This window comes from Oncorhynchus kisutch, linkage group LG6 (genome assembly GCF_002021735.2).
Source record: "Oncorhynchus kisutch isolate 150728-3 linkage group LG6, Okis_V2, whole genome shotgun sequence".
In the NCBI taxonomy this organism is placed as follows: domain Eukaryota; kingdom Metazoa; phylum Chordata; class Actinopteri; order Salmoniformes; family Salmonidae; genus Oncorhynchus; species Oncorhynchus kisutch.
In genome coordinates, this window is record NC_034179.2 from 63,481,868 (window position 1) to 63,508,528 (window position 26,661).

General features: G+C 41.2%; 2 protein-coding genes across 8 annotated transcripts in view; one reads left to right on the forward strand and one right to left on the reverse strand.

Moving 5' to 3' along the window:
• Positions 1 to 1,186: 1,186 nt before the first annotated feature.
• LOC109893178 (protein PET100 homolog, mitochondrial) lies at positions 1,187 to 3,749 on the reverse strand. Its single transcript, XM_020486268.2, has 5 exons — positions 3,651 to 3,749; positions 3,250 to 3,396; positions 2,534 to 2,620; positions 2,193 to 2,225; positions 1,187 to 1,868 (listed from the first exon to the last, which is right to left on the reverse strand). The coding sequence occupies exons 2-5, from the start codon at positions 3,274 to 3,276 to the stop codon at positions 1,773 to 1,775; spliced, it is 243 nt and encodes an 80-aa protein (XP_020341857.1). The 5' UTR covers positions 3,277 to 3,396; positions 3,651 to 3,749; the 3' UTR covers positions 1,187 to 1,772.
• Positions 3,750 to 3,773: 24 nt separating this feature from the next.
• brd4 (bromodomain containing 4) overlaps positions 3,774 to 26,661 on the forward strand; it is a 62,612-nt gene continuing 39,724 nt past the window's right edge. For 4 of the 7 annotated variants that reach the window (XM_020486236.2, XM_020486237.2, XM_020486239.2 and 1 more), the window contains exon 1: positions 24,899 to 25,566. In XM_020486236.2, the coding sequence (XP_020341825.2) occupies positions 25,463 to 25,566 (104 nt within the window). In that variant the 5' untranslated portion in view covers positions 24,899 to 25,462. Of the gene's footprint in view, positions 3,887 to 4,068; positions 4,193 to 4,610; positions 4,714 to 9,291; positions 9,478 to 24,898; positions 25,567 to 26,661 lie in introns of those variants that run through there. The other 3 variants (XM_031827153.1, XM_031827152.1, XM_031827154.1) reach the window with 3 other exon arrangements.

Below are 26,661 nucleotides of genomic sequence, written 5' to 3' on the forward strand. Positions count from 1 at the left end.
CTCAAACGTACCTTTTGGTATGACCTTCCTCCCTTTGTGTCCTGCATGAAGAGAAAAACAGGTTATTTCATCTTTTTCATAATTTTGCTTTCCTTCAGTACATTTGAATAAGATTCAAATGAGATTCAAAACACAACACACCTCATTTTATGTATGCTGTTTTACCTAGATGGGATATTTTATAAAATGTTACACCATTTAGTAACAATTGCCATCTTGCATCCTAAATGACACCCTATTCCCCATGTAGTGCACTATATAGGGAGCCATTTGGGACACACCTCACACACTGTTTTGCAGGGAGAGACTGATTTATGATAAGTTAGCTGACCTTGCGAACTGACAGTCTACACATGCAGTCATCCAGGACTCCAGACAAGCTGTTGACTGCAGTTTGGCACTCAAATTCAAACATCTTTCCCCATTGCACTGAGTTGTGCAGGACTTCCAGTCTGTGGGTTACACACACAACTTGATAATAGTATTTCTGTAACTGTGGGTGAATCTTAAGTCTTTCGTCAAATCTTGGATGTTCACCTCTAATGCAGCCTGTCCTTGCTTCCCTCTGATTTTTTCAGGTGAGAGGACGTGAGGAATCGAGGAAAGACTACAGATTCAACTAAAAGCTCACTTGCTCACTAGAGTTGGTGACACAACACCATATTTCAGCTGTACCCCCCCCCCCCTCACCTTGGAGATTCCTCAGTAAAGGAGCCATCAAGCAAGCGAACTTTGCAGAAAATCAACCCTGTGACTTGTGGAACATTGCCCAGCTCATCCAAGAGTAGGGAGACGGAGAAGTTGTGCGTCCAGAAGTGTTTCCCGAGCACCGTGATGGTATGCAGGCGAGCTGCTAACCGCCTACTAGCCTCCATAGTCCCGTTTCCAGAGGCCCCTATAAAACTTTACGTCTTAGAGGGAAAATACAGTAGGCTGGGTTGTGTTCTTTAGAGCACACCGTAGCAAAACGTTTTAAGACACAGAACCGAAAAATGGGTCCTCATTGGATGATTTCAGCTAGTACCTGCCAGATTCTAAATGATTTCTCCCAACAGAATACAACTCAGCCATAAAATGACATGTCCAAATCACAACACAGGGGCTTTGTGACATCATACTGTTTCTAGACCAGAATGGTCATCACAAAAAAAAAAAAAAAAAAAAACAGGCAAAGAAAAAAAACAGGTAAAGACACATTTAAACTTTAATGAAGAACAATGTTGAAACACCCATGGACAAAAGACATGTATTCTAAAAAATTAAAATAAATTATATTCCAAGCCATATGCTTCTGTCCTCCTGTTTTTGAGACAATCATACACACTCAATGTTTTACAACAACACCATCACAGAGCAGATCATCAGCAATAAAGTCATAGTTTGATTGCAGTGAAATAAAGCATTTCATTAAAATCTTTTCAGCAAGACTATTCGGTTCAAAGGGGTAACTTGAAGGTCCCCCTCAAGCACACCCTCCCAAACGGTGTATAGCATAGCCTACATCCTCCACGAAATCCAAAATCCTCCAACCCCAAATGGCACCCGTTATCCTATACAGTGCACTACGTTTTACCAGAGCCCTATGGGCCATGGTCAAAGTAGTATACTAAATAGGTAATAGGGTGCCTTTTGTGACGCAACACATGTTCCAGCCCATGGGCCTGACAGTGACACTGCTCCCCCCTCCTGTGGAACAACAAGTAGAAAAACAGGCAGCTGATTGGGCATTGGGGACATCGTCCTCCTCCGATTGTCTCTCTGCACTGTCCTCCTCACTCCTTCTCAGCCTCCTCCAAGGCCATCCGTTTCAGTAGCCGCCGCTCCTTGCGGTCTCGCATCCGCTCTTTGAAGTCTTCCAGCTCTTTCCTCTGTAACACAGATCGTTCAGTCATAATCTACCATTGTCAATCAACAGTTATTTTATTTTCAATTATGGAGGACAGAGACATTAACAAATAAAACATCCCCAGTCCTTCAATCCAACACCAAATCAAAACAGTTCTTAAAGGGTTATTCCACTCAAAATATTATGTTAAATTGTATTGGGAGTGGGATATTCCTTTAATCTCAAATGTTTACCCTCCAAAAGTGTCACTATTGGTAGGCATTGATATGTCATACTTCATTGTTCCTAAATCAAGAGAAAATGTGTAACTGTTGGCATAATAACATGACATTATTCACACACTCACATGCATCTTCTCATCGGGGGGAAAAATCTCCCTCTGAAGGTAGTAGAAGAGATCGCCATGAAAGAGGAAAGTAAAGTTTAACATTAATGAACAACAGATAAAAACGACTTATGACATGGTCATACACAAAATGTCAGAATTTGCTTTAGTTTGTCAGACAGTACTGTCAACCTTCTCAGACTGTCTACACAATCTAATAAAAAGTTTAAAAGCACTGAAAGAATGAGCAATTGGTCTTTATTGTGTGTTAACCTCAACAATTGTTATGTGTGTAACGACTGGTGTCTCCGGCTGAAGCAACCTTAGTTATATGTACTTTTAATCGTGAAATTAACACTAACCTTTCTCTTCACAATATATTCTTCAAAGTACTCTGCTTGGTTGGAGATCCAGAACATGGTTACAGGGAAGGACAAATACAGCATCATCTGATCACAAAGGAACACAGACAAAATAAACATCTATATCAAGTCACTATCATCTTTTTGTTAGACATGCTAGTCAGTATAATAGATCGCTACATTGATTTGTGTATAATTGACCACTACAGTCATCAGACAACAATCAGGCAGTTGGTGCTTTCAAAACAATTGGGAACTCCGTAAAAAAAAAACGTCAGTGATCAAATCATGACCTCGGTGATCAAATCAAATCATGCGTAGTAGCCTGAATGTTTGACTTCCCTACTTTTTCGTAGCAGGTTAACTTAGGAGAACTTACACAGCAGGTTGGGAGACGGAGGTTAAGGTTAGGAAAAGGGTTAGCGAAAATGCTCTCCTAAACTGCTACGAAAATCACTATCGAAGTTGCGTGAAAAGAGTGTGTCCCCTAAAATAACATCAGTGTTGACGAGGATGATGTTACGTGACCACCTGGCTGGATAGCTAGCAAGTTAGCTACTGTAACGATCAGCGTGTAGCTATTTCTACAACAATATAGAGCGTTTCGCGTGCAGTCTTTTTTCTTGTTGCGGCTAGGATCCCTTACAAACGACAAACTGTACCCTCGTGTATGCTATTAATCATGACATTATGATGAAACAAACCTATGTACTCACACGAAACACCTCGATTTTCACCCCCATGTTTGCGCTGCTACTGCGCCAACCTTCACACTGCACTTCCTGGTTTTCGGGTTACGGCTTTTCACAAAATATCCAATCAGTAGAGTCCCATTTCTTTACGGTCAGTGCTATTCGGGATTCCTTGGGACGTCACAACCCAAACCATTTTACATTTCATTATTATTCGTGAATAATAGTGTATAGTTTTATGTAAGGGCGGCACATTTCCAACAATATTACATTAGTGCTGGATATGGGTGAATATAATGAATGACTTGATGGTGACCCTATGATGCTTGATACCCCCCACTTTTTTACATTTGTTGATTTATTTATTAAATCGATAAGAACTCTTTACAATGGAAGTAATTGCTCTGTAAAACGTGATACATCACCTATATTTGAAATCAACAGAGGAGTGAGGCAAGTTTGCCCAATTAGTCCATTCCTCGACCTCTTGACAGCTCAGGTTTTACATCTACTAGTAATCCCAGAATTCCTTTACATGTATTAAGACAAATGAAAGAATCAACACCTCTGCATAATCAAAACAGCTGATGTTAAAGTTCAGTTAGCTATTGCTAAGTAAACGAAACCTCAAAAGAAGCAGTTGCCTGGCTTTGACCCGCAGGTGAGAGCATGTGCCCGTGTAGACGGAAACAAACAAGTCTGAGCCTTTTGGGTATACACTTGTACGTTGCTTTGCCATGTGGTATAAGGAACTGAAGTAGATGAAAATGTGTAGCGTGATTATTTTTGTTGTGATACAGTGCATAGGATTGTGAAAACTAAAATGTACGGTATAGCAATAAACTGATGCAAACGGCGTTACGTACTTCACGTTCTGTCTGCGCATGACGTCACCGACGACGATAGGTGTTTGTTCTGGATCCTGGGAAAGAAAGATCCCGCGCACCTTGACAACCGAATAAACGAGGTAAAACGAATGAGTTTTTATTTTTTTAAATGACAGTGTGAATGCAAAGCCTTTAGTTGGCAATGTATTTCACACGAAGCTCCTGCGTGAGCACAAATCTAAGGACTCCGTCGTTTTTGAGGTCGTCGTAGCGTGCGCCTATTGGGAGCGACTCGTCTGGAGGCCTGGTACTGAGACACGGGAATTAAACAAGCTAACGTTAACTGCGTTATCATTTTCTGATATCTCTGACTAAGCGAACATTTTTTTTTTACCATTAAGTGTTAACGTTATGCTATTGTCCTGATTACATCACAACCTAATCAATTTGGATTTCCACCGGCCTCAACACAAGATTACACTAACGTTATCTAAGCTAACTGTATCAACTAGCTACCCCTCCTCACTAGTATTAGCTAGCCTGCTAGAATGCCCAGCAAGCTAGCTACCTTGCTATCACTTGCCACTGGTCGTTGACTGAGTAGTAGTTAGCCAGCTAACAACACCAACAGTATTTTGACAACTAGTTGATTAGCTAGCAAGTAAGTCAACTAACGTTACGTTTTCATTTGAGCTCAGCTTGTTGTTTTGGATGATATGTGGGAGACTACCGAACCGTTTCGCTTAGATTCTAGAAGAGAAGATACGCAAGAAACGCATGCTTTTCAGTTCTAATGTTAACTCGCTAACTAGCTGGATTTTTAACAAATTGTCACTTCGATGTTAACGAGGATGAACGTGTTTACTTCTCACATATATGGCCTGTCAATTTGACAATGATAAGTGACGTGACATTTGAGTTACTTCAACAGCATTTGAAGTAGGTAATATTTCGGAACTACGCCAAGGATCCACAACTGTAATGTAAACTTAGCTAGCTAGCTAACGTTAGCTGCTTCGGACTGGACTCTTTGTATACCTGACGAGACTTCGGTTTAAGCGTGTTCTCTTGCTCGATTTGGCCAAACTGTGATATCTGCACTTATGCAGTTGCCACTAAAGTAAGATGGTAACAAAACATTTGAAAATGCGTTTGATATTTAGAATAAGGACTTGGAGCTGCTTGCTTGCAGTCGCCATTTTGTGTGGTCTGAAGAGAAGTGGATAAACGTTGGCGTTTTATAGAACATTTTGTATTTATTTTACCATTATTTAACTAGGCAAGTCAATTAAGAACAAATTCTTATTTTCAATGACGGCCTAGGAACAGTGGGTTAACTGCCCTGTTCAGGGGCAGAACGACAGATTTTTACCTTGTTAGCTCGGGGGTTCGGTCTTGCAACATTTCGGTTACTAGTCCAAAACTCTAACCACTAGGCTACCTGTAAGGAAACAAGCCGAATTGTCATATTTTGTTTGTCTGAAATCTCAACCATATAGTGAACCTTGTTGGTGTATTTCAAAGTACAGTAACTTAGCATTGTTTTTCGTGAAAATGAGTTTACGCTGCAGTGTATGTGGACTACTTTCGTTTTGACTGATCACTCTTGACTTTGGCATAACGTTAGTATCCCCTGATTAGGGTCAGAACAAGCATTTCACGTATTGACGTTGTCCAGGCCACATATTTGTATCCATAAGTACACACACAGCCCCACTTAATAGTATTTTGTCTAGTCTATGTACCAGGACCCCTCGGAGGTGTCACCTTTTTTTCCTCTGTTGCATACCTTTTCCGAGAGTAAATTGCATTTACCAGTAACGTTATTGGTTAAGTTTAATTGTTTTTATGGAGTCTTTAGTTTAGTGTTTATGTCCATTCATATCTATCTACGCTGGTACCAAATGCATCCGGATTTGTGTCAAAAGGCAGTGGAAATGGTGAGGGAGAATTCAATAAAATGTACTGTACTCAAGGGGGTTTGAAAGACAGGAGGGGTGTTGAGTTTAGAGGGAGAACAGGAGAATTTATCAAGTCAAATGTGTGACCACTCGACGGTTCAGCCTAGCAACAAAAGTAGGATGTAACAAATTATTTCTAGAAAAATGCATGCTAAATATTCACAGTATTAGTTGAGCGAGAAAGTTTGGTATAGATTAATTTGGAATGTGACAAATAGACACATTTTCTTAACGTTTAAACGGCTATTTTTAACGGGTTTCCATTAAAATGAAGGGGAAAAATGCATAAAGTTCCACGTGAATTCACGATGTAGCTTTGCTACTGCCAGCATAGGTTTGGGTTTCACGGTGCGTCCCTTTCAAATGGTTAAGCGGTGCACCTGTACTACCATTTACTGTACCTCGTAACTTTTGCAATTCTTTCTCATTTAACTTCTCAAATTATTGCCGTACAGAACTTTGCTGCTGTCGCTTGCCTTTCGCTGCCATTTTCCAACCGTTAACGATGATGACTTGGTTAGTGGTGGATAGTCGACTCCAAAATAGACTTGCATCTTTCATAGCTTGCGAGGGACACAGTATAGACAGGTTTGACTACCAGGCAGACAGCCAGAACCGTGCACTTAGGCCTGTCTATCAGCAATCAAAAACTCGCAATGGAATGCTGTATCTCACAATTTCTTGGCTTGCACTGTCTCCAACTTTCATCAAAGCAGGGCCTAGCATCAATTAATTGACTAGGTTATTGAGATGAAAGAGATGCAACATTTCGCTCTCACACAGTCACACACAGTATGTGCACAGGTTTGGTAACCAGGGCAACAAAACAGCAGAGAAGTTGAACCCCACACTTCAACACTCTTAGTTGCGGAAATAAGACTCAGATTGGTCTCTTATAAAATACACTGCCAAAAAAAACTATGATTACGAAGTTAAACAAACCATACAACTCTATGCACAATAATTATTTTTAACAATTTACACAGAAAATTTAACACATTTACTTGAACAGTGCAGATGCAAATTTTGGTAATAGAATGATGGCACAAATAGCAAAAGCCATCATTCTGTTACCAGACATTGCATCTGCACTCAAGTCAATTAGTTTTAGTACAAATTTTCTGTAAAAAAAAAAACACGAGTTCTATTCTGTTACTATGGAATTGCCTTCTATCTTTCTTACTTGCCCTCCTCAAAATTTTCTGGGTACACTCTGTGGTTGAGTAACCATGGTAACTCCATCCTTGGCCTAGTTGTAGGTTTTACCTCTGAATGGAGGGGTATGGACAGGGAGCGAACAATAAAATCCATACATTTGATTGGATAAACGAAAGCGCTTAAGTTCAACATCTTCCCGTTAATCATGATTCATTAATCAATAATGATTCACAGTCTTGATTAGTTCCATCATGTTATGGTGCTACTATACAAATAGTCTATTAGATAAACTAGTCTAATATTGAACCCCTCGTATGGATTTTCTGTCTGTCTCCCTCATGAAATTGTCTGAAAGCAGCTCCTGGAACATTGACTGCATCTAGATAATGATCAAATTTATTTATATAGCCCTTCGTACATCAGCTGATATCTCAAAGTGCTGTACAAAAACCCAGCCTAAAATCCCAAACAGCAAGCAATGCAGGTGTAGAAGCACTACCAGCTAGACTGTTGACTTGTCACACCTCCCTCATGCCATTCCATGAAAGTATTTCAGTAGCGCCGTGCCCGGCATACTTTGGTCATGTAGTGTATGTGGACACCTGCTCGTCGAACCTCTCATTCCAAAATCATGGGCATTAATATGGAGTTGGTCCCCGACTTTGCTGCTATAACAGCTTCCGCTCTTCTTGGAAGTCTTTCCACTAGATGTTGGAACATTGCTGCAGGGACTTGCTTCCATTCAGCCACAAGCATTAGTGAGGTCGGGCAGTGATGTTGGGGGATTAGGCCTGGCTCTCAGTCAGCATTCCAATTAATCTCAAAGGTGTTCGATGGGTTTGAGGTCAGAGTTCTGTGCAGGTCAGTCAAGTTCTTCCACACCGATCTCAATAAACCATTTCTATATGGACCTTGCTTTGTGCATGGGGGCATTGTCACGCTGAAACAGGGAAGTTGTAAGCAAAGAATCGTCTAGAATGTCACTGTATTCTGTAGTGTTAAGATTGCCCTTCACTGGAACTAAGAGGCCTAGCCCGAACCATGAAAACAGCCTCAGACCAAATTTTCTAATAAATTTGTATTTGTCACATGCACCTAATAAAACAGGTGTAGTAGACCTTACTGTGAAATGCTTACTTAGCATTTTAAAAAAGTTGGCGATAAGAATAACAAATAATTAAAGAGCAGCAGTAAATAACAATAGAGGGGCTATTCAGGGGGTACCGGTGTCAAGGTAACTGTGTACATGTAGGTAGCGTTATTAAAGTGGCTATGCATAGAGAGTAGCAGCAGCTTGGGAGGGCAATGCAAATAGTCTGGGTAGCCATTTGATTAGCTGTTCGGGAGTCAGTTGGCGCTATGCATTTGGACAGGTAGCATTCTCATCACTTCAGAGAACGCATTTCCACTGCTCCAGAGTCCAATGGTGGCGAGTTTTGCAACGCCAAGCATTGGCTGTTATTAGGCATGTTTGTGGCTGCTCGGCCATGGGAACCCATTTCATAAAGCTCCCGACAAACAGTTATTGCGCTGACAATGCTTCCGGAGGCAGTTTGGACCTCTCTGCAGTCCCGTTCTGTGAGCTTGTGTGGCCTACCATTTTGCGGCTGAATCGTTGTTCCTCCTAGGCGTTGCCACTTAATAACAACACTTACAGTTGACCGGGGCAGCTCAAGCAGGGCAGAAATTTGACGAACTCACTGAGCTCTAAAGTAAGGACATTTTATTGCCAATGTTTGGAGATTGCATGACTCCCCCTTGCACACCTTGCCTTGGTTTCTTCGGTGGCATTGCCTAAAAACAGCAGTCTGATTGCATCATGTGTGCCAAGCCAGGACCAGAGTATGTAGGTCTGGGCTGCATTCAGCATGAAACAACGTTTAGGGCTGTTGTGAATCGGATGTAGGCGTACGTATTAGAATAACACACATGCCTCTTATATATGTGGAGTGTGGATCATGTCGGCTCTACTGGTGACATCTCTATCTGCCATGTACGTTTCACCTTCCTGAATGCGACCCAGATTTGTCTAGACCGTAGGGTGTTTGTGCGTGCGTCCTGTTTGCTTCTCTCTCTCTTGCTGGTGTTCTCATGGACTGTCCTCTCTGTTCTCTTCCCAGGTGTACCCCGCTTTTCCTCGTCAGCAGTGTGCTCTGTGAACTATTAGCTGGGCCTTGGCCAGCGTCTCTAAGGGGACTCTTCTCTGGATCGGGTAACGGGCCGGCCCACGCGGCAGCTCCCTTTGCTGAATGAGGCCGGAGAGGAGATGCACTCTCGTATAAGGATCTCCACCCAGAGATACACATGTAAGTTTATCATCTAACGTACTAGTATCTTTTCCTCTGGAACCGTGACAGAGGGAGAGTATAGCTTCCCTGGCCATGTCTAATGTGTACTGGATCGTGTTCAGTAGGGAGAAAGTGTTTTGAATTGAAGTGAAACAGGGAGGCACTGGGCTAATACCTGAATTTGTCCAATACAAATACTGATTGTAGTTAGTGCTCCACTGAACAAGACCTAGCTCTGCAGTGGAGAGTTTCCATGACATATATCCATCTAATAACATGGCAGCCTGTGTATGTCTGCTAAAGTGACCCCGAGACGGGGGGGCATGTGTGCCTTCATGTTTTGTTCTGTTTTGAGTTTCACAATGTTCTTGTTATGAGATGGGTGCCTGGCGCAAGGATATGAAAGGGCTTTGTTTTCCTGGTTTTGTCCTTCAGTGTACTATTCTATTTCTGCATCCCCTCTCCATCACTTGCTTTATACCTCTCGCCCTTGCACACACGCACAGCTCACACGCACTCATACTACAGTCTGGGCACGTAAACACACACACAAACACACACCCAGAGCCAGCAGATTGGCTGGCTGTCTCCTCGACTGGAGTCCCTGTTGGTTTTGGCTGCTCTGTTGCCCACATGATTAATGGCCTCTGAAGTCTGAAGGCGCTTCCTCCTCCTGGCCCACTCTCATCTCCTGTGTGTGTGTGAGAGAGAGAGAGACCTTGTTTAATTATTGTGTATTTTATTACTCTTGCATTACTTATTACATTTTTTACTATGCATTGTAGGAAAGTGCTCATAGCAAGCATTTCACTGTAAAGTCTACTCCCTTTGTATTCGACACATCTGACAAATAGCATTTGAATTGTGTGTTTCTCTGCTGCGGTCTCCCCCCCCCCCCCTCCAATAATGCAGGCAGCCAGTCCCAGGCAGCCTCCTCTTCCCCTCTCCCACCCATGACAATGTTGCAGTGAGTGCTCAGTAGGGTTGGGCGATGTCAACCTTTGTCCTATCGCGATTATGTACCCATAAAACATTGTGATATACGATACTATCGCCCGTATTGGCCATACCCCCCCCCCAAAAATGTTATACATTTATGCAACTGGAGAAATCATGATGAAAGATAATGTTTATTAGAAAGTCTGGCAAGTGAATGCAATGGAAAATCTTTTCTAATATTCTTTTCTGGTGGAGGAGCAGAACAGGTTTGTGTGTCTGTGTGTCTGGCGCCCACATGATGGAGCAGTGACCGTCTGAGGAACGGGCTGTCTTACCCGTAGTAAGCTAGGTTATAGGCCTACATCATGGGCTGAATAGAAGCGGTCTACTGTCTTTAGAACTGGATAATAATTGCTGTATTTGCCTCATAAAACAATAGAAACATGTATATTGTCTGGTCTGTCTCATAAAGCTGTGATTGAAAATAAGTAGCCTATGCATAGGCTATGGAATTTCATTCTTGTTATTTTTGAAAGGACTTTAGGAGAACACCTTAATATTTTCAGAAATAAGCTACTGTTCCCAATTTGAACTTGTCTTAAAGTTTTTATGGTAGGCCTAGTAGGAGGATAGGTTGTTGGCCTTTTGGTTTCTCATGCAAGGATTTTCCCGGCTCGCATAATTTATTTCTTAATAAGCTTAAACTTGGAAAAAAAATCTATAGGATATTGTTTTGTTCTCTCTCATTTAATAGCCCTCAGTCTCCTTATGTGGTTTATGCATGGTTGTGGACCAATGTAGTTGTTTTTTCTATTTTGAAAAGTAGTTTTTTTGAGAGTGAAAAAAATAAAATAAACAGGGAAACAGAAACCTGTAACAACAACAACTGAGAAAATGGAATCAAGCAAGAAAAAAAATATTTATATAGGAGCCTAAATACCTATGCATCCAACAAAACAATGTTTTCTGACTGGACTTTTTTGTTCTGATTTGGTGGTATTCGATGCTCTGTCTGGCCTACTTTATTCTCTTGCGGAATTTGGGGAAAAAACTGTAAGGTTATATAACATATTTATGGAAATAGCTATATAGCGAATAACAATAGGCAAATTACTTTGAATGTCTCTTGTGTGCTGTCCTGCTGTGCGACGTGAGACTTACTGCGCAGCGCCAGTGAAGTTGATATAGGCTAAACCATCGTCTGTCACATCACGATGTCACCATCGACGATGGCTGTCAATCACTATCGATAGACAATGCTATCGTAATATCGCCCAACCCTAGTCCCCAGTCCGTCTCTTCCCTCAGCTTCAGAATGGCAGGCAAGGCAGGGCCCATCGTCTTAGCTCTGCCCGGATTCGTCCCAAATGGCAAAATGTCACCCCTTTCCCTATACGTTTTGTTACGTTACAGCCGTATTCTAAAATTGATTCAGTAGTCGTCGTCCCCCCCCCCCCCCCCCATCAATCTATACACCACCCCACAATGACAAAGCAATAACAGGTTTTTAGAAATGTTTGCTAATTTTGTATATATAAAAAACAAAAATATTACACTCTACATAGGTATTCAGACCCTTTACTCAGTACTTTGTTGAAGTACCTTTGGCAGCGATTATAGCCTCAAGTCTTCTTGGGTATGACGCTACATGCTTGGCACACCTGTATTTGGGGAGTTTCTCCCATTCTTCTCTACAGATACCCTTCCCCAGATCTGTGCCTCGACACAACCCTGTCTCGGACTGCTACGGACAATTCCTTCGACCTCATGGCTTGGTTTTTGCTCTGATATGCACTGTCAACTGTGGGACCTTATATAGACAGGTGTATGCTTTTCCAAATCATATCCAATCAATTGAATTTACCACAAGTGGACTCCAATCCAGTTGTAGAACAATCTCAAAGATGATCAAAGGAAACCGGATGCACCTGAGCTCAATTTCGAGTCTCATAGCAAAGGGCCTGAATACTTATGTAAATAAGGTATCTCTGTTTTTTATTTAATAGATTTGCAAAAATGTCTAACCCTGTTTTTGGCTTTGTCAATATGGGATACTGTGTGTAGATTGATGAGGATTTTGTATTTATTAAATCAATTTTTAGAATTGGGCTGTAACTTCACAAAATGTGGAAAACGTCAAGGGCCCAGATTATTTTTCGAAGGCGCTCCTTTTGCCCAGGGCCCAAAAGAATAGGGTGCCGTTTAGGACGCAACTCCAGCCTCCCTTAGTGGGTGAAGTTGGAGCTTTGTCACTCTGGCAGCTGCTGTATTGTCCCTGGGTCAGGGTGCACGTGGACAGTCTGGGATGGACGACGACGACGACAGTGTCTGCAGTACAGAAGGGGACCTTGGGGGTGTCTAAAATGGCACCCTAATCCCTAAAGTGCATTATTTTTGTCCAGAGCCCTATGGTACCATAATCCCTGTACAGTGCACTACTTTTGACTTGAACCCTATGGGTCCTGGTCAAAGTATTACACTATATAGGAAATAAAGGGTGCCATTTGAGACACATCCCTAGACTGGCTGTATGTGTGAAATCAGATCTGACACATCTGTTACTGGTCGCTGCTAGACAACAGTATAGAAATCAGTTCTCGGGGGGGGGGGGGGGGGGGGGTTTATGGTATCTCACAGATATGGGAAAATGGTTATTGAGTAGGCTAGTCCTAGGCTTGTGAACTCATTCCGTAGTGTGTGTTTGTGACTTCATTGAATGGGAGGGTTACGTGGGGTCAGCTTGCCTCGGGCATTTGAAGTTGGAAGTTTACATATACCTTAGCCAAATACATTTAAACTCATTTTTTTTTTCTCACATTTCCTGACATTTAATCCTATTAAATCCTAAGTAAAAATTCCCTGTTTTATGTCAGTTAAGATCACCACTTTAATTTAAGAAAGTGAAATGTCAGAATAACAGTAGAGTGATTTATTTCAGCTTTTTTCCCCACATTCCCAGTTGGTCAGAAGTTTATATACACTCAATTAGTATTTGGTAGCACCTTTAAATTATTTAACCTTGGTCAAATGTTTCGGGTAGCCTTCCACAAGTTTCCCACAATAAGTTGGGTGAATTTTGTCTCATTCCTCCTGACAGAGCTGGTGTAACTGAATCAGGTTTATAGGCCTCCTTGCCCGCACACACATTTTCAGTTCTGCCCACACATTTTTTTTATAGGATTGAGGTCAGGGCTTTGTGATGGCCAGTCCAATACCTTGACTTTGTTGTCCTAAAGCCATTTTGCCACAACTTTGGAAGAATGCTTGGGGCCATTGTCCATTTGGAAGATCCATTTGCGACCAAGACTGATGTCTTGAGATGTTTCTTCAGTATATCCACATAATTTTCCGTCCTCATGATGCCATCTATTTTGTGACGTGCACCAGTCCCTCCTACAGCAATGCACCCCCACAACATGATGCTTCCACCCTCGTGCTTCAGGGTTGGGATGGTATTCTTCGGCTTGCAAGCCTCCCCCTTTTTCCTCCAAACATAACGATGGTCATTATGGCCAAACATTTCTATTTGTTTTTCATCAGACCAGAGTATATTTCTCCAAAAAGTACGATCTTTGTCCCCATGTGCAGTTGCAAAACGTAGTCTGGCTTTTTTTATGGCGGTTTTGGAGCAATGGTTTATTCCTTGCTGAGCGGCCTTTCAGGTTATGTTGATATGAGATTCATTTTACTGTGGATATAGACACTTTTGTACCTGTTTCCTCCAGCATCTTCACATGGTCCTTTGCTGTTCTGTGATTGATTTGCATTTTTCGAACCAAAGTACGTTCATCTCTAGGAGTCAGAACGCGTCTCCTTCCTGAGCGGTATGACGGTCCCATGGTGTTTATACTTGCGTAGTATTGTTTGTACAGATGAACGTGGTACCTTCAAGCATTTGGAAATTGCTCCCAAGGATTAACCAGACTTGTGGAGGTCTACAATTTGTTTTCTGAGGTCTTGGCTGATTTCTTTTGATTTTCCCATGATGTCAAGCAAAGAGGCATTGAGTGAAATACATGTACACCTCCAATTGACTCAAATGATGTCAATTAGCCTATCAGAAGCTTCTAAAGCCTTGACATAATTTTCTGGAGCTTTCAAGCTGTTTAAAGGCACAGTCAAGTTAGTGTATGTAAACTTCTGACCCACTGGAATTGTGATAGTGACAGTAAGTGAAATAATCTGTCAAAAAATTGTTGGAAAAAATTACTTGTCATGCACAAAGTAGATTTCCTATACGACTTGTCAAAACTACAGTTTGTTAACAAGAAATTTGTGGAGTGGTTGAAAAACGAGTTTTAATGACTCCAACCTAAGTGTAAACTTCCGACTTCAACTGTACATAGGCTATGGTGGGATTGTGGATTTTAATGTGAAAGAGATTTTTGGAAGTGTGTTTTAATCAAAAAAAAAGAATGCGAATGGAATTACAGAATCCAGACATTAAAACGGAATTCCAAAATATTATATGAACTTAGTAGGAAAATCAATTATCATAAGACAAAATGCATCAGTGATTCATATTTTCCTTTAACTTTCTGAAGTGGCAAAAACACAGGAATGCCCTGTCTGTGTGTCCACTCGTTTGTCTACCACTAGCCTGGACTAAATATAAGCCTTCCGCAACCACAATAACTTCATTATTTTATAAAAGATTTAACCTGCATTTTTCCAATAATCACTGATCTGGCTTTCAAGTATGTGAAAATGTCATTTTTGTTTCAAAGTTAAGCAGAACTATGCATAAAATACACATTCATTAATAATGACTAACTTGTTGTGGCACTGCAGGCATTATAGATTGAGACCTGTGCTAATTTTCTATCTCTCAAGCACAAGCCCACGTGCTAGTGAGTAGCCAGCTGCTCTTTCTATTTCAATTTTAGCCAACTTAGATCTATTTGCTAACTAACAAGGTAGTCGAATTGTTATGAACACACCCGCAACTGTTTGAACAGCATGCGAGCCTGTCCACTTTGTTCAGATATTGAAATCAAGTGGCCTACCTTATTTCTCAGAATGAGACCCAGTTGCCAATAACTTACATAATTGTGATTTATGTTAATTGCAGATTTCTGAAACAGACCAGACAGCTAGTATATGTCTTTGGCTAAAATGCTGCTAGTTATGCTGCAGCGCACGTCGCTGCATTCATTTTCCAGAATCAATGTTCATTGATACTCCCATTTCTAGTAGTCTTATCTGCGCCCAATTTGAGGAGTTGAGACATAAAAAAAAAGGTATGATTAGAAAGGTTAACTACTCCTGTATCACAGTAAAATGTCTGTGTGTTGCGGTGTCCATATGCCCAAATCTGTTGGACCAAACCTCCGAATGCAAATAGCGAGTTGAAGCTCTTGTCAGAGAGGAAGAAGTGATCTTTCATCTTTGTTGTTGTGAGTGGCAGGGGCTTGTGTTTGTATGTGTGTAAATGGGAAGGAGACGAGACCAAAAAGCTTGATTCTTGCGATACAGTTATTTGTAATATCACGCCAAACATACATTTAATATGTCGCCTAGTCCTGCCCAATTCTCTTTTGCCCAGTCTTGTGTGGGTGTTGAGAAACAAATGTGAAGATATTTATATACACAGCGCTGATTGTCTGATAGGATCGTCTAGAGCTCACCCCCTTACCCAGATGAACAGTCATTGGTCTGTTTTAATCAAATCAAATTGTGACGTCATGATGTGGGACAAAAGTTCCATCCCTCCCGAACAGGCTGAAATTTGTTTCCCCCAAACATCTCGTACACAAAAAGGGCAAATCGTAATTTTCACAATTTCAGACTGCGTATTGTGGAAATATATATATTTTTTTACCCAGGAAATTCATGTTTTTTAACTGCACTGCCATTTTAAAGTGTATGTGTTTTAGTGCGGCGGGGGTGAAGATTGTATTACAGGGAGGAAGGAGGGGAGCCAAGACCTCTGTCTTCCACACATCTGTTCCCTGTGTGTGTGTGTCTGACCCCAGCCTGGCAGTGTGGTTCACTCCACTACTCCTCCACACTCACGCGCTCCCTTGGAGGCTAGCAGTCCCCTGCTGCCCCTCTCTCGTTCTGCTTCTGAGTGTCTCTTTCTCTGCCTCTTTCTTTCTTTCTCGCATTGTATCTCTCTCTGAGTACGTTTTCAGTGCATTCGTAAAGTATTCAGACCCCTTGACTTTTTCCACATTTTGTTAAGTTACAGCCTTATTCTAAAACTAATTACATGTTTTCCCTCATCAATTTACACACAAATACGCTGTAATGACAAAGTTAAAACAGGTTTTTAGATATTTTGAAAATGTGTAAATAAGGCATTTATTTTTTTATTCAAGTATTCATAAATCACTCAATTGAGCTTAGGTGCATCCTGTTTCCTTTGATGTTTCTGCAACTTGATTGGAGTCCACCTATGGTAAATTCAATTGATTGGACATGATTTGGAAAGGCGTGCACACCTGTCTATATAAGGTCCCACGGTTGACAGTGCATGTCAGAGCAAAAACTAAGCCATGAAGCCGAAGGAATTGTCCATAGAGCTCTAGGATTGTGTCGAGGCACAGATCTGGGGAAGGGTATCTGTAGAGAAGAATGGGAGACACTCCCCAAATACAGATGTGCCAAGCTTGTAGCATCATACCCATCATCATACCCAAGAAGACTCGAGGCTGTAATCACTGCCAAGTGTGTGATGGATTCCTAAACTTGAAATTGGGTTACTTATCAGGTATTCTATTGAAATATTGAGTGCTGTGGTTTAGAGGGTCTTCACCAGAAGTTAATGGTTATCTGTTGGAGAAAGGTATGTGGTGGGTGCAATTTAAGCTTGGGATGTACTGAGTGTAGGGAAAACAATCATATGTGGTAGGTATTGATAAGGGGAGAAAGTAATGGATTAGTGATGAAGGGGGTCGAGGTCAGGTCACGTTAAGGGAGAAGGAAAAGTGTATCACTTAGGCAGGAAACTATCAATAAAGATGCAATGTTTAGCGAGAAGGAGTAGACTCCACCCAAAGTGGGGTACATATACCACCTCTATTGTAACCATGTTTTTGTCGATTCAGCAGTTCAACCCTTTGGGAAGAATGAACTTGGTTTAAGCTTTCATAGTCTCTGAGTTCTTACTCTGATAATTAGATCCTAATATGTTGCTTTTTAATTGTGTATTGTTTATAGATTGGGGGGGGGGGGGGGGTGATTTAATCGATTGTAGATTAATGCTTTAACGTAACAACATGTGGAAAAGGTCAAGGCGTCTGAATACTTTCCCGAATGCACTGTACATGCACACTAATTGAGTTTTAAACTGATTATGGCAGAAGGCCGAGTATGGCATTAGTCATGCAAACACTTTACTCAGCTTATCTTAATCGGTATGAGGCCAAAATCAAAGTAGTTATACGCCGATTTAAAACCTGGTTTTCTGACAAAAGTTAATATTATTAGTACACTGCTTAATCGGCGTTCCAGCTTTGTTTGATCTGCGTGTGTTGCCTTCACCGGTAGCGCAAGTGAAGTGAGTTCCAAAAAACATCAGTATGCATCTTAGAAATAGTTTTCACATCCTAACTTTGTCCAATCTCAGAATCAATTAGTCTTTGCAAAAATAACATGGTCACTGTGGTAGAGCGTTGATTTTGATTGCCGATATTTCTGCTTTTATCACAAGTCCCATCAGGTAGCCTGATTTCAGATGTCATACACACAGGATTATTAGAGAAGTCATTCATCTTGCAAAGCATGTGAATGTTTTAATTGAACTATTATATTATTATTACTATTATACTATTATTGTGTGCATGTAACTGTACTCTCTTAATCTCCCTCCCTCTATCTCGTTCTCCATTGCTGTGTCTCTTAATTTGCCTCTTTCCCTCCATCTCCCTTTCTCTCCGTCTCGCTCTCTCTTGCACAACACAATCAGGTGATTTAGGTCAATTGAACAGTGAACAAATGGTCTGACAGACAACGATATATGTTCCACACAATACATTTCAACCTGAATCAAATTAAATGTATTTATATAGCCCTTCTTACATCAGCTGATATATCAAAGTGCCGGAATCAGCCCTTGCCTTAACAGGAAGCCAGTGTAGGGGAGGCTAGCACTGGAGTAATATGATCAATTTTTGGGGGGTTCTAGTCAGGATTCTAGCAGCCGTATTTAGCACTAACTGAAGTTTATTTAGTGCTTTATCCGGGTAGCCGGAAAGTAGAGCATTGCAGTAGTCTAACCTAGAAGTGACAAAAGCATGGATTCATTTTTCTGCATCATTTTTGAACAGAAAGTTTCTGATTTTTGTAATGTTACGTAGATGGAATAAAGCTGTCCTTGAAACAGTCTTGATATGTTCGTCAAAAGAGAGATCAGGGTCCAGAGTAACGCCGAGGTCCTTCACAGTTTTATTTGAGACAACTGTACAACCATCAAGATTAATTGTCAGATTCAACAGAAGATCTCTTTGTTTCTTGGGACCTAGAACAAGCATCTCTGTTTTTTGTGCTGTGATGTTGCACTCCCCCTGAACAGAGCCCTGATCTGTGCCTAGGAGCCATGAGGTAAATGTGCCCCAGGGGTGTCATTCAATTGGTTGAGCTCAGTGTGCTACTCAGGGTTTTCGTTAGCCGGTAGTAGCCGGCTTTTGTCCATTTAAAAAAAAAAAAAGAAGTGGACGATAAATAAAATCGGCACCGGCCAATTGTCAGGGTGAAGTAAAAAAAAAAGATATTTTTTTTATGAAGCCTACTGGTTGTATGAGTTTGGGATCTACCTTCCCAGAGTCTGTTAAGGCTATTTCTTTCTCGACAAACTGATCAATAGAATGTTAACTTTTCTACTATGGTGGATAGTAGATTGACAGGCTCATAGGCGGCGTGTCCATAAGGCTCGGGGAAACTTTCCCTAAGTGAATTAAATTGACAAAAAGAAATAGCCTTATTAGCCTACTCCTGTCTAATACATAACCACAATCATTCAAATAGGCTGACTTGGCCACAGAGGATCATTAGCTTCCCCTAGCCTTACAGAAATGAAAAAAAAATGTTTTGCCTACAGTCACTTTGCCTGTAATCGGAAAGGCAGCTCGCGCAATTGGTGCTGCAAATACCAAATAGATAATTGTCGAGATGCACCTATCATTGAAAAGTATAGGCCCAGCCAGTAATAGCGCAATATTTCCAAATTAAATCGCAGAAAAACATACTTTGGAATGCAAATGGCTATTGCTGTAAAGAGAAGACAATGAATATATACTCATGTCCTTTAGTTATTCAAATTCTAAGCTTAATTGAGCGAACAACAGTAGGCCTATCTTATTGGCACCAGCGGAGAGCGGCGGCCATATCCCCGGTGCTCACGGCACATATTCACACTCATTGTTGGGTCAGTGCCACTTAAGTTTGTTTTTGGACAGTTTCCTCCAGTTTAGACGGACGTCATTCTATTTGTGTCTCCCCTTCTCGTAGGCCTATTATATGGACAGCATTGTTTTTATTGTTCTGTTTGTAAGTGTCAGCACAGTAGGCTACCCTGTCATTTGTCGCATTAAAAAAAGATTCTGCTAATGTCTCCAGTCAAAGTTGAGTAAAATAAGCATGAAATGTGTTTTTCCCATTCAAGGAAAGATGAGAAGTATCTGATTATAGCCCAGGCCTCTACACTATCTGCTTTCAGCCATGCATTGAGCGGTCATTTTTTTGCCAACAGTGAATGAGTTATATTATTAGCCTAAGTTATGACTGTCTAAAACTACTCATCACATTACGAATAGTAGGCGATCTTACATAAGTCTGCAAATGCGATGATTCATGGAAGGCGTTATTATAAAGGTGCGTTTTTAACTTGAAACTCAGGCTTTGCATAGGCTAGTGATTTTGCTGTTCCTTACTCGTCTTGTTGGCTGAGGAAAAGAAAACGTGGACAGTTATTCTAATGTCTTCAAAGTGCAAGGAAAGGATCGCACATCCTTGCATCCTCGACTTGAATGTTCTGTTAAGATGAATTACCAGAATCTAAATGTGATTTCTGTCCTTCTGAGCACCGTGGGTGGTCGCCCTAATCAGGTTACGCACCTATATGGGTCCGGTAAACTTCTCAAATGTCCAGTAAATGAAAATTCTGCAGGTCAAATGTCTGGCGCCACAATTTCATAACTGAAACCCTGGTACTACTGTACCCTCACAGACACCCCCGTCTTAATTACAGCACAGTGGGCTTATTGCTCTCTCTCTCTCGCTCGCAATCTCTCTCTTTCTCCAGTTGTATGTGACGTGGTCTCCCTCTCTTATCATCATGTTGGTAGACAGTAGGTATGAGGTACGCTCCACATGCTGATTAGTGTCATTGTAATGTGTCATGATGATGTGAATCACTGTTGTTTCTGGAGACAGATGGCTGGATGATTTACAGGGGGGGGGGGGGGGGGGGGGGAATTAACTGTCTTCTGGGGAACACTGTCCCTCAAACACACACCGCCTTGAATGAAATTACCACTTGCTTACAAGTGTTTTATTATGCTTGTAAAGCAAGGGATGCCATTCTGTTAACTTGTGTGGGAATTCCATGATTCCACAGTATATTGTTGGGCAGTACGATGGTTCTTCCTTTAAAAGTTGCGCCGTATTTGCAGCACAGCTTGTGGGCTGCCGCAGAATTCTATTGCACGCAATTTGTGTCAGCCATTGTTGCCGTTAATGCTAGTTAGTGCTAGTTTGACCACCAGAGTGCGTCTTTGAGAAGCATTTGACTGTTTTTAATATGGGCTGTACTTGAGTTTAAAACCTTTTTTTGTAAGAACATAGTATATTGGATTGACTTTAAGAAATTTAGCTTAATTAATTTAATTCATATTTTGGTGTTTCTATTCCAAGAAAAAACAAAAACGAAACCCTCAGGAAAATATGGCGCTGTACAACGTGACCGGTCGGGAGTAGGCTCCTAAGTGACTGCGAGTGAAGAGCAAAATAATCCTAATATTTCCATACCCTAATTGTAGGCTAACCAATACCCAAACGGAGATTCAGTGAAAATAAAAAATAAAATTTAGTTCTCAAGACCAATCCCCATGCTTGTCTCGGAGCAGCGTGAAACGGTGCTGAAATAGTTGACCACACGTGGGTAGGCTATTGCTGCAAACCCTATTATAACAATTAGATGACTTTGGGTGTTCCAGTAAGCAACAATTTGTTGCCTTCATTCGCATACTTTATTCTGAAAAGAACTACAGCACAGAGAAGAGAAAGGAGCCTTAAATAATTAAATAAAGCGATTGAATTTACAAATGCATTTGACTGCTTTTAGTATTGGCCATCAACCAAAAATACATAATCTACCATGGTAGAAATGTTATTGAATTCGATTTTAAAAAATGCATATGTTTATTAAGCTTCTGTGCAGTCTGACAAAACCAACAGGACAATGAGAATACGCCATAATTCCTCAAGAGAATTAACGCACATATCAAATTAAAACTGTCTGATCTTAATAAAAGCCATTTTGGCCTTTAGGCACTTTACAAAAGTACTCAAATCTGACTGACTGCAGCATCTACAGTACAATTTATTCTTGAATTCGATAAAAACATTTTTTTTTAAATGTATATGTTTATTAAGTTGACTTGCTTGTCTCAGAGCGGTGTGAAACGGTGCTGAAATAGTTGACCACACGCGGGTAGGATATTGCTTCAAATCCTATTATAACAATTGGATGACTTTTGGTGTTCCAGTAAGCAACAATTTGTTGCCATCTTTATTCCAATATTTCTATCATTCAGTAATATTTATTCCCATAGTAATTTGTTTGTGATAGTGAAGTGCAAAAGAATCCTAACATTTCCAAATAAAAAATGTGATTGATTTATCAAGACCAGTCCCCATGCGCTTTCATTCGGCAGTAATAGTATTCATAATAATCGTCATCATCATCATTGGATAACAGTCTCAGAACTTATTAAGAGGCGACCTTCTATTTTCAATATAATCATTAATTCAGAAGGTTAAACCCATAGGTTTTAGGCCTGCGGTAGGTTATAATAAACAAACAAATAGCCTGTCAATTCATAAACCATGTGCCGTGGAATCAGTACATCGAAAATCTCTTCTCAACTATTTTGCAATCTATATGGTACAGCTGTCTATTTTTTGGTCCTTAAATAAAACTGGTCTATATTTTACTTTTTCACAATTGTCTTTAACCAATTTTGGTCTTTTAATGCACGGCCGGCCGACAGACAAGTTCCATACTTAAATTGAAACCAACTTTCTATGGCTTGTTTTTAAAAAATAACGACGTTTTGGAGATTTTGTTTTCAAATAACCGAAAGTGATCGGTTGTAATCTGAATAAAGGGGAAAAAGTCATTCTTGAACATGGGTTAAGACATTCATGCTAATTTGTAATTGAGAATGATTTTAATTTCTGTTTTTAGAGGGAGAGAAACCAAAAGCCCACTGTGCCTATTTTTAGAAAATCGTCAGTCCACATGTGAAGTGAAATTCACCATTGTATTTCCCAAGTTCTAAAATAAACAGGGACATTTTTTTTTTTTTTTGCCTAATGCAGGACTCTAGTGCCAGAGAAGAGACTATCAGACTGAAACGCCTCCATTAATTTACGAGTAGATTGTCAATTTGTGCCACAGTTTAGATTACCGATAGAACGCTGATCTAACTCCCCCTTGTGATAGTGTGGTGCAATGACAGAATGCTACCATCTACCACTAACGGTCGCAGCATAAACTCTTAACTTTTAGAGGAAGAACCGCTATGTTTGAATGTTGTCTCGTGCAAAATTTCTCCTGTGTGAGTTGATCAGTTTGTTGTGGGAGATGAATACCCCCCCCCCCCCCCCAGCCAACGGCGCAGTCTCCGACCAATTTTTTTTGAGGCCTTACTATTGGCTGCAGAGACAAAATGTTGCTTATTTTAAAGCTATTTAAAGCAATTCTACACATTTAGCTATGGTTTACACCTTGTTCTTATGCTATCTGAGTGATAGTGACTCAAACATAACCACATCAATTGGGGTCCCCATGGCATTTTGAGAATTTTAGATTCTCCCTGTCTGTCTAGTTTTTATTTTGGTAATAGATATTTCTCAAAGGATATCTTATTTGAAAATATATAGTGCCTTCTGTTTTGTCACCAAAGCCCCATATATTACCCACCGCTGTGACCTGTACGCTCTCGTTGGCTTGCCCTCGCTTCATATTTGTCGTCAAACCCATTGGCTCCAGGTCATCTACAAGTCTTTGCTAGGTAAAGCCCCGCCTTAACTCAGCTCACTAGTCACCATAGCAGCACCCACCTGTAGCACGAGCTCCATCAGGTATATCTCACTGGTCACCCCCAAAGCCAATTCCTCCTTTGGCCGGCTTTCCTTACAGTTCTCTGCTGCCAATGACTGGCATGAACTGCAAAAATCACTGACGCTGGAGACTCATATCTCCCTCACTAGTTTTAAGCACCAGCTGTCAGAGCAGCTCACAGATCACTGCACCTGTACATAGCCCATCTGTAAATAGCCCATCCAACTACCTCATCCCCATACTGTTTATTTATCTTGCTCCTCTGCACCCCAGTATCTCTACTTGCACATTCATCTTCTGCACATCTATCACGCCAGTGTTTAATTGGTATATCGTAATTACTTTGCCACTATGGCCTATTTATTGCCTTACCCCCCCCTTATCCTACCTCATTTGCACACACTGTATGTATACTTGTTCTCCTGTATTATTGACTGTATGTTTGTTTATTCCATGTGTAACTCTGTTGTTGTATGTGTCGACCTGCTTTGCTTTATCTTGGCCAGGTCGCAGTTGTAAATGAGAACTTGTTCCCAACTAGCATACCTGGTTAAATAAAGGTGAAATTTAAATAAATAGCTCCATTATCTTTTCTACTTTATATCTGGTTTTGTTTGACACTGAAAATGCTTACCATCCCACTTTTTAAATGTATTTTACATACTTTACAATTTAGCAGCGGCGGCCTGTTGGCCTTGTGAAGAAGGAATGGATTGTTCGGTCCTCCCCCTCTTATAGCATTGTCTTACATATTATTTATTTCTCGTTGTTTATATTTCTCTTTGCATTGACAAAAGCCCGGCCGGCGTGGATGCTTTTGTATTAGTCTAGACGTGCTGTGTGAATGTGTGTGTGCAGCAGCGTGGTGGGGAGAGAGGGAGGGATGTAGGGGGAGAGAGGGGGGGAGGAATGGAGGGGGAGCGAGAGCAGTAGATAAAGTAGCCTTTGGTTTGGTGGGGGTAGGCAGGCGTTGGTTCACAAGATCGGCCCAAAAGGAGAACGGCACGTGGGGGAGGGGTAGGGTGAATTGGAAGTAGGGAGGTGTTGGGGTGCCAAAGGTGTGGATGGAGAGAGAGAGAGGGAGGGACCTCAAGCTATTGAGGGAGAAAAGGGAGGGGTGGAGTGAGAGCGTAGGGAGAGGGGAGGGGTAACGAGCTGTGGGCTGAGATTAGCTCTCAATGAGGAAGCGGAACAGCAGAGCCATTTTCACCGTTGAATAACCACCGCACGCCGTTTGCTGTGTGTTGTGTTTTGAGAGAGAGAGAGAGCTACGAGAGAAAGGGAAGAAGCAGGCGCTCCTGGATTTTTTTTTTTTTTTTTTACCGGAGCGCTGTCCTTCCTTTCTCACTCTTGCTGTTTGTGAGTGGGGGAGGCCCGGGGTGGACACACACAATGGGGCGAGGAGCCTGTGGCTGCTGGGCCGTTGTGCTGCTGCTGAGAGGGGGAGGGGGTAGAGCGAAGGAGACCGGCACACACAGCTAACTCAGCCAGCCGGCTCCAGTCAGGCCTCCACAGGCATAATCTTACCCCGATCCCTTGTCCCTTTTCTGTTTTTATTTTTTTTTTAATTTTCAAGGAATACCCATCACTTAAGCCTGGATCAATGGATTAATCATGTGTGGATTATTGTGGATGGATTTTGTGAAACGGAACTAGATTGGAACCTTAAACAGAACCGATCTCTCTTCCTGTGTGTGTGGGAAAAGGAGAGAAAGGGAGCCAAACTTCTCCTGTTATTTTTTATTTTTTTTGCTTTGTGTTGAGGGAAGCTTCTAGATGGATTACAAGATGCATGCCAAGTCTAACGATCTGCTGGATTTTCAGACTCTGGATGCTCTTTTGGAAAAAATGGCACATTATTCTTCTGTCTCTGTGAAAAGGTAACGTTTGGCCGATACAGATAAATAACACAAATAGGCTTCCCTCATGTTTCCCATTCAAGGGAGACTTTCTCATAATACTAGGCTACATCCGTTGTGTTAAATACACGGAACCATAATATAAACGCAACGTGGAACCATTTCAAAGATTTTACTAGGTTACAGTTCATATGAGGAAATCAGTCAATCGAAATAAGTTTATTAGGCCCTGAACTTTGGATTTCACATGACTGGAAATGCATATACGCATCTGTTGGTCACAGATACCTTTTTTTTTTTTAAAGAAGAAAATGGGCCTCAGGATCTCATCGCAGTATTTCTATGCATTCAAATTGCCATAGATAAAATCCCATTGTTTGTTGTCCTTAGCTTATACCCGCCTATACTATAACTCCACCACTACCATGGGGCAACAATGTTGACATTGGCAAACCACTTGCCCACATGACGCCTAACAAATTCTTTAAAACGACGTTGGAGGCGGCTTATGATTGAGAAATTAACATTAGATTCTCTGGCAACAGCTCTGGTGGACATTCCTGCAGTCAGCATGCCAATTGCACGCTCCCTCAACTTTAGACATTTGTGACATTGTGTTGTGAGAGAACTGCACATTTTAGAGTTGCATTGTATTGTCCCCAGCACAAGGTGCACCTGTGTAATGATCGTGCTGTTTAATCGGCTTCTTGATATGCCACACCTGTCAGGTGGATAGATTATAAAAATGTAAAAATGCTCACTAACAAGGAATATATACAAATGTGTGCACAACATTTAAGAGTGATATGTTTTTTTCAATTTTTATTCAGTGTACATATACTAAGCCTACAGCTTGCATTTGTACTGTATGGAGGACACCTAATCTAAAACATGAAACCGAAACAGAATGCTCCAGTTTACAGAGAAGTCTTTGTTTGTGGACAACTTTCTCAAATATGACCTATTAATGTGTCATTTTCTCTGATGTAGCTAATTAGAGTAAAGCCTGTGGAAATGGTTGGTTTGGAGGTTTGCATTATTAGCCACCATTCTGCCTATAACCCTCCTGGGGGGAGGGGAGAAAGAGTGTGTTGTATTTGTTGTGGCAGAAACGTG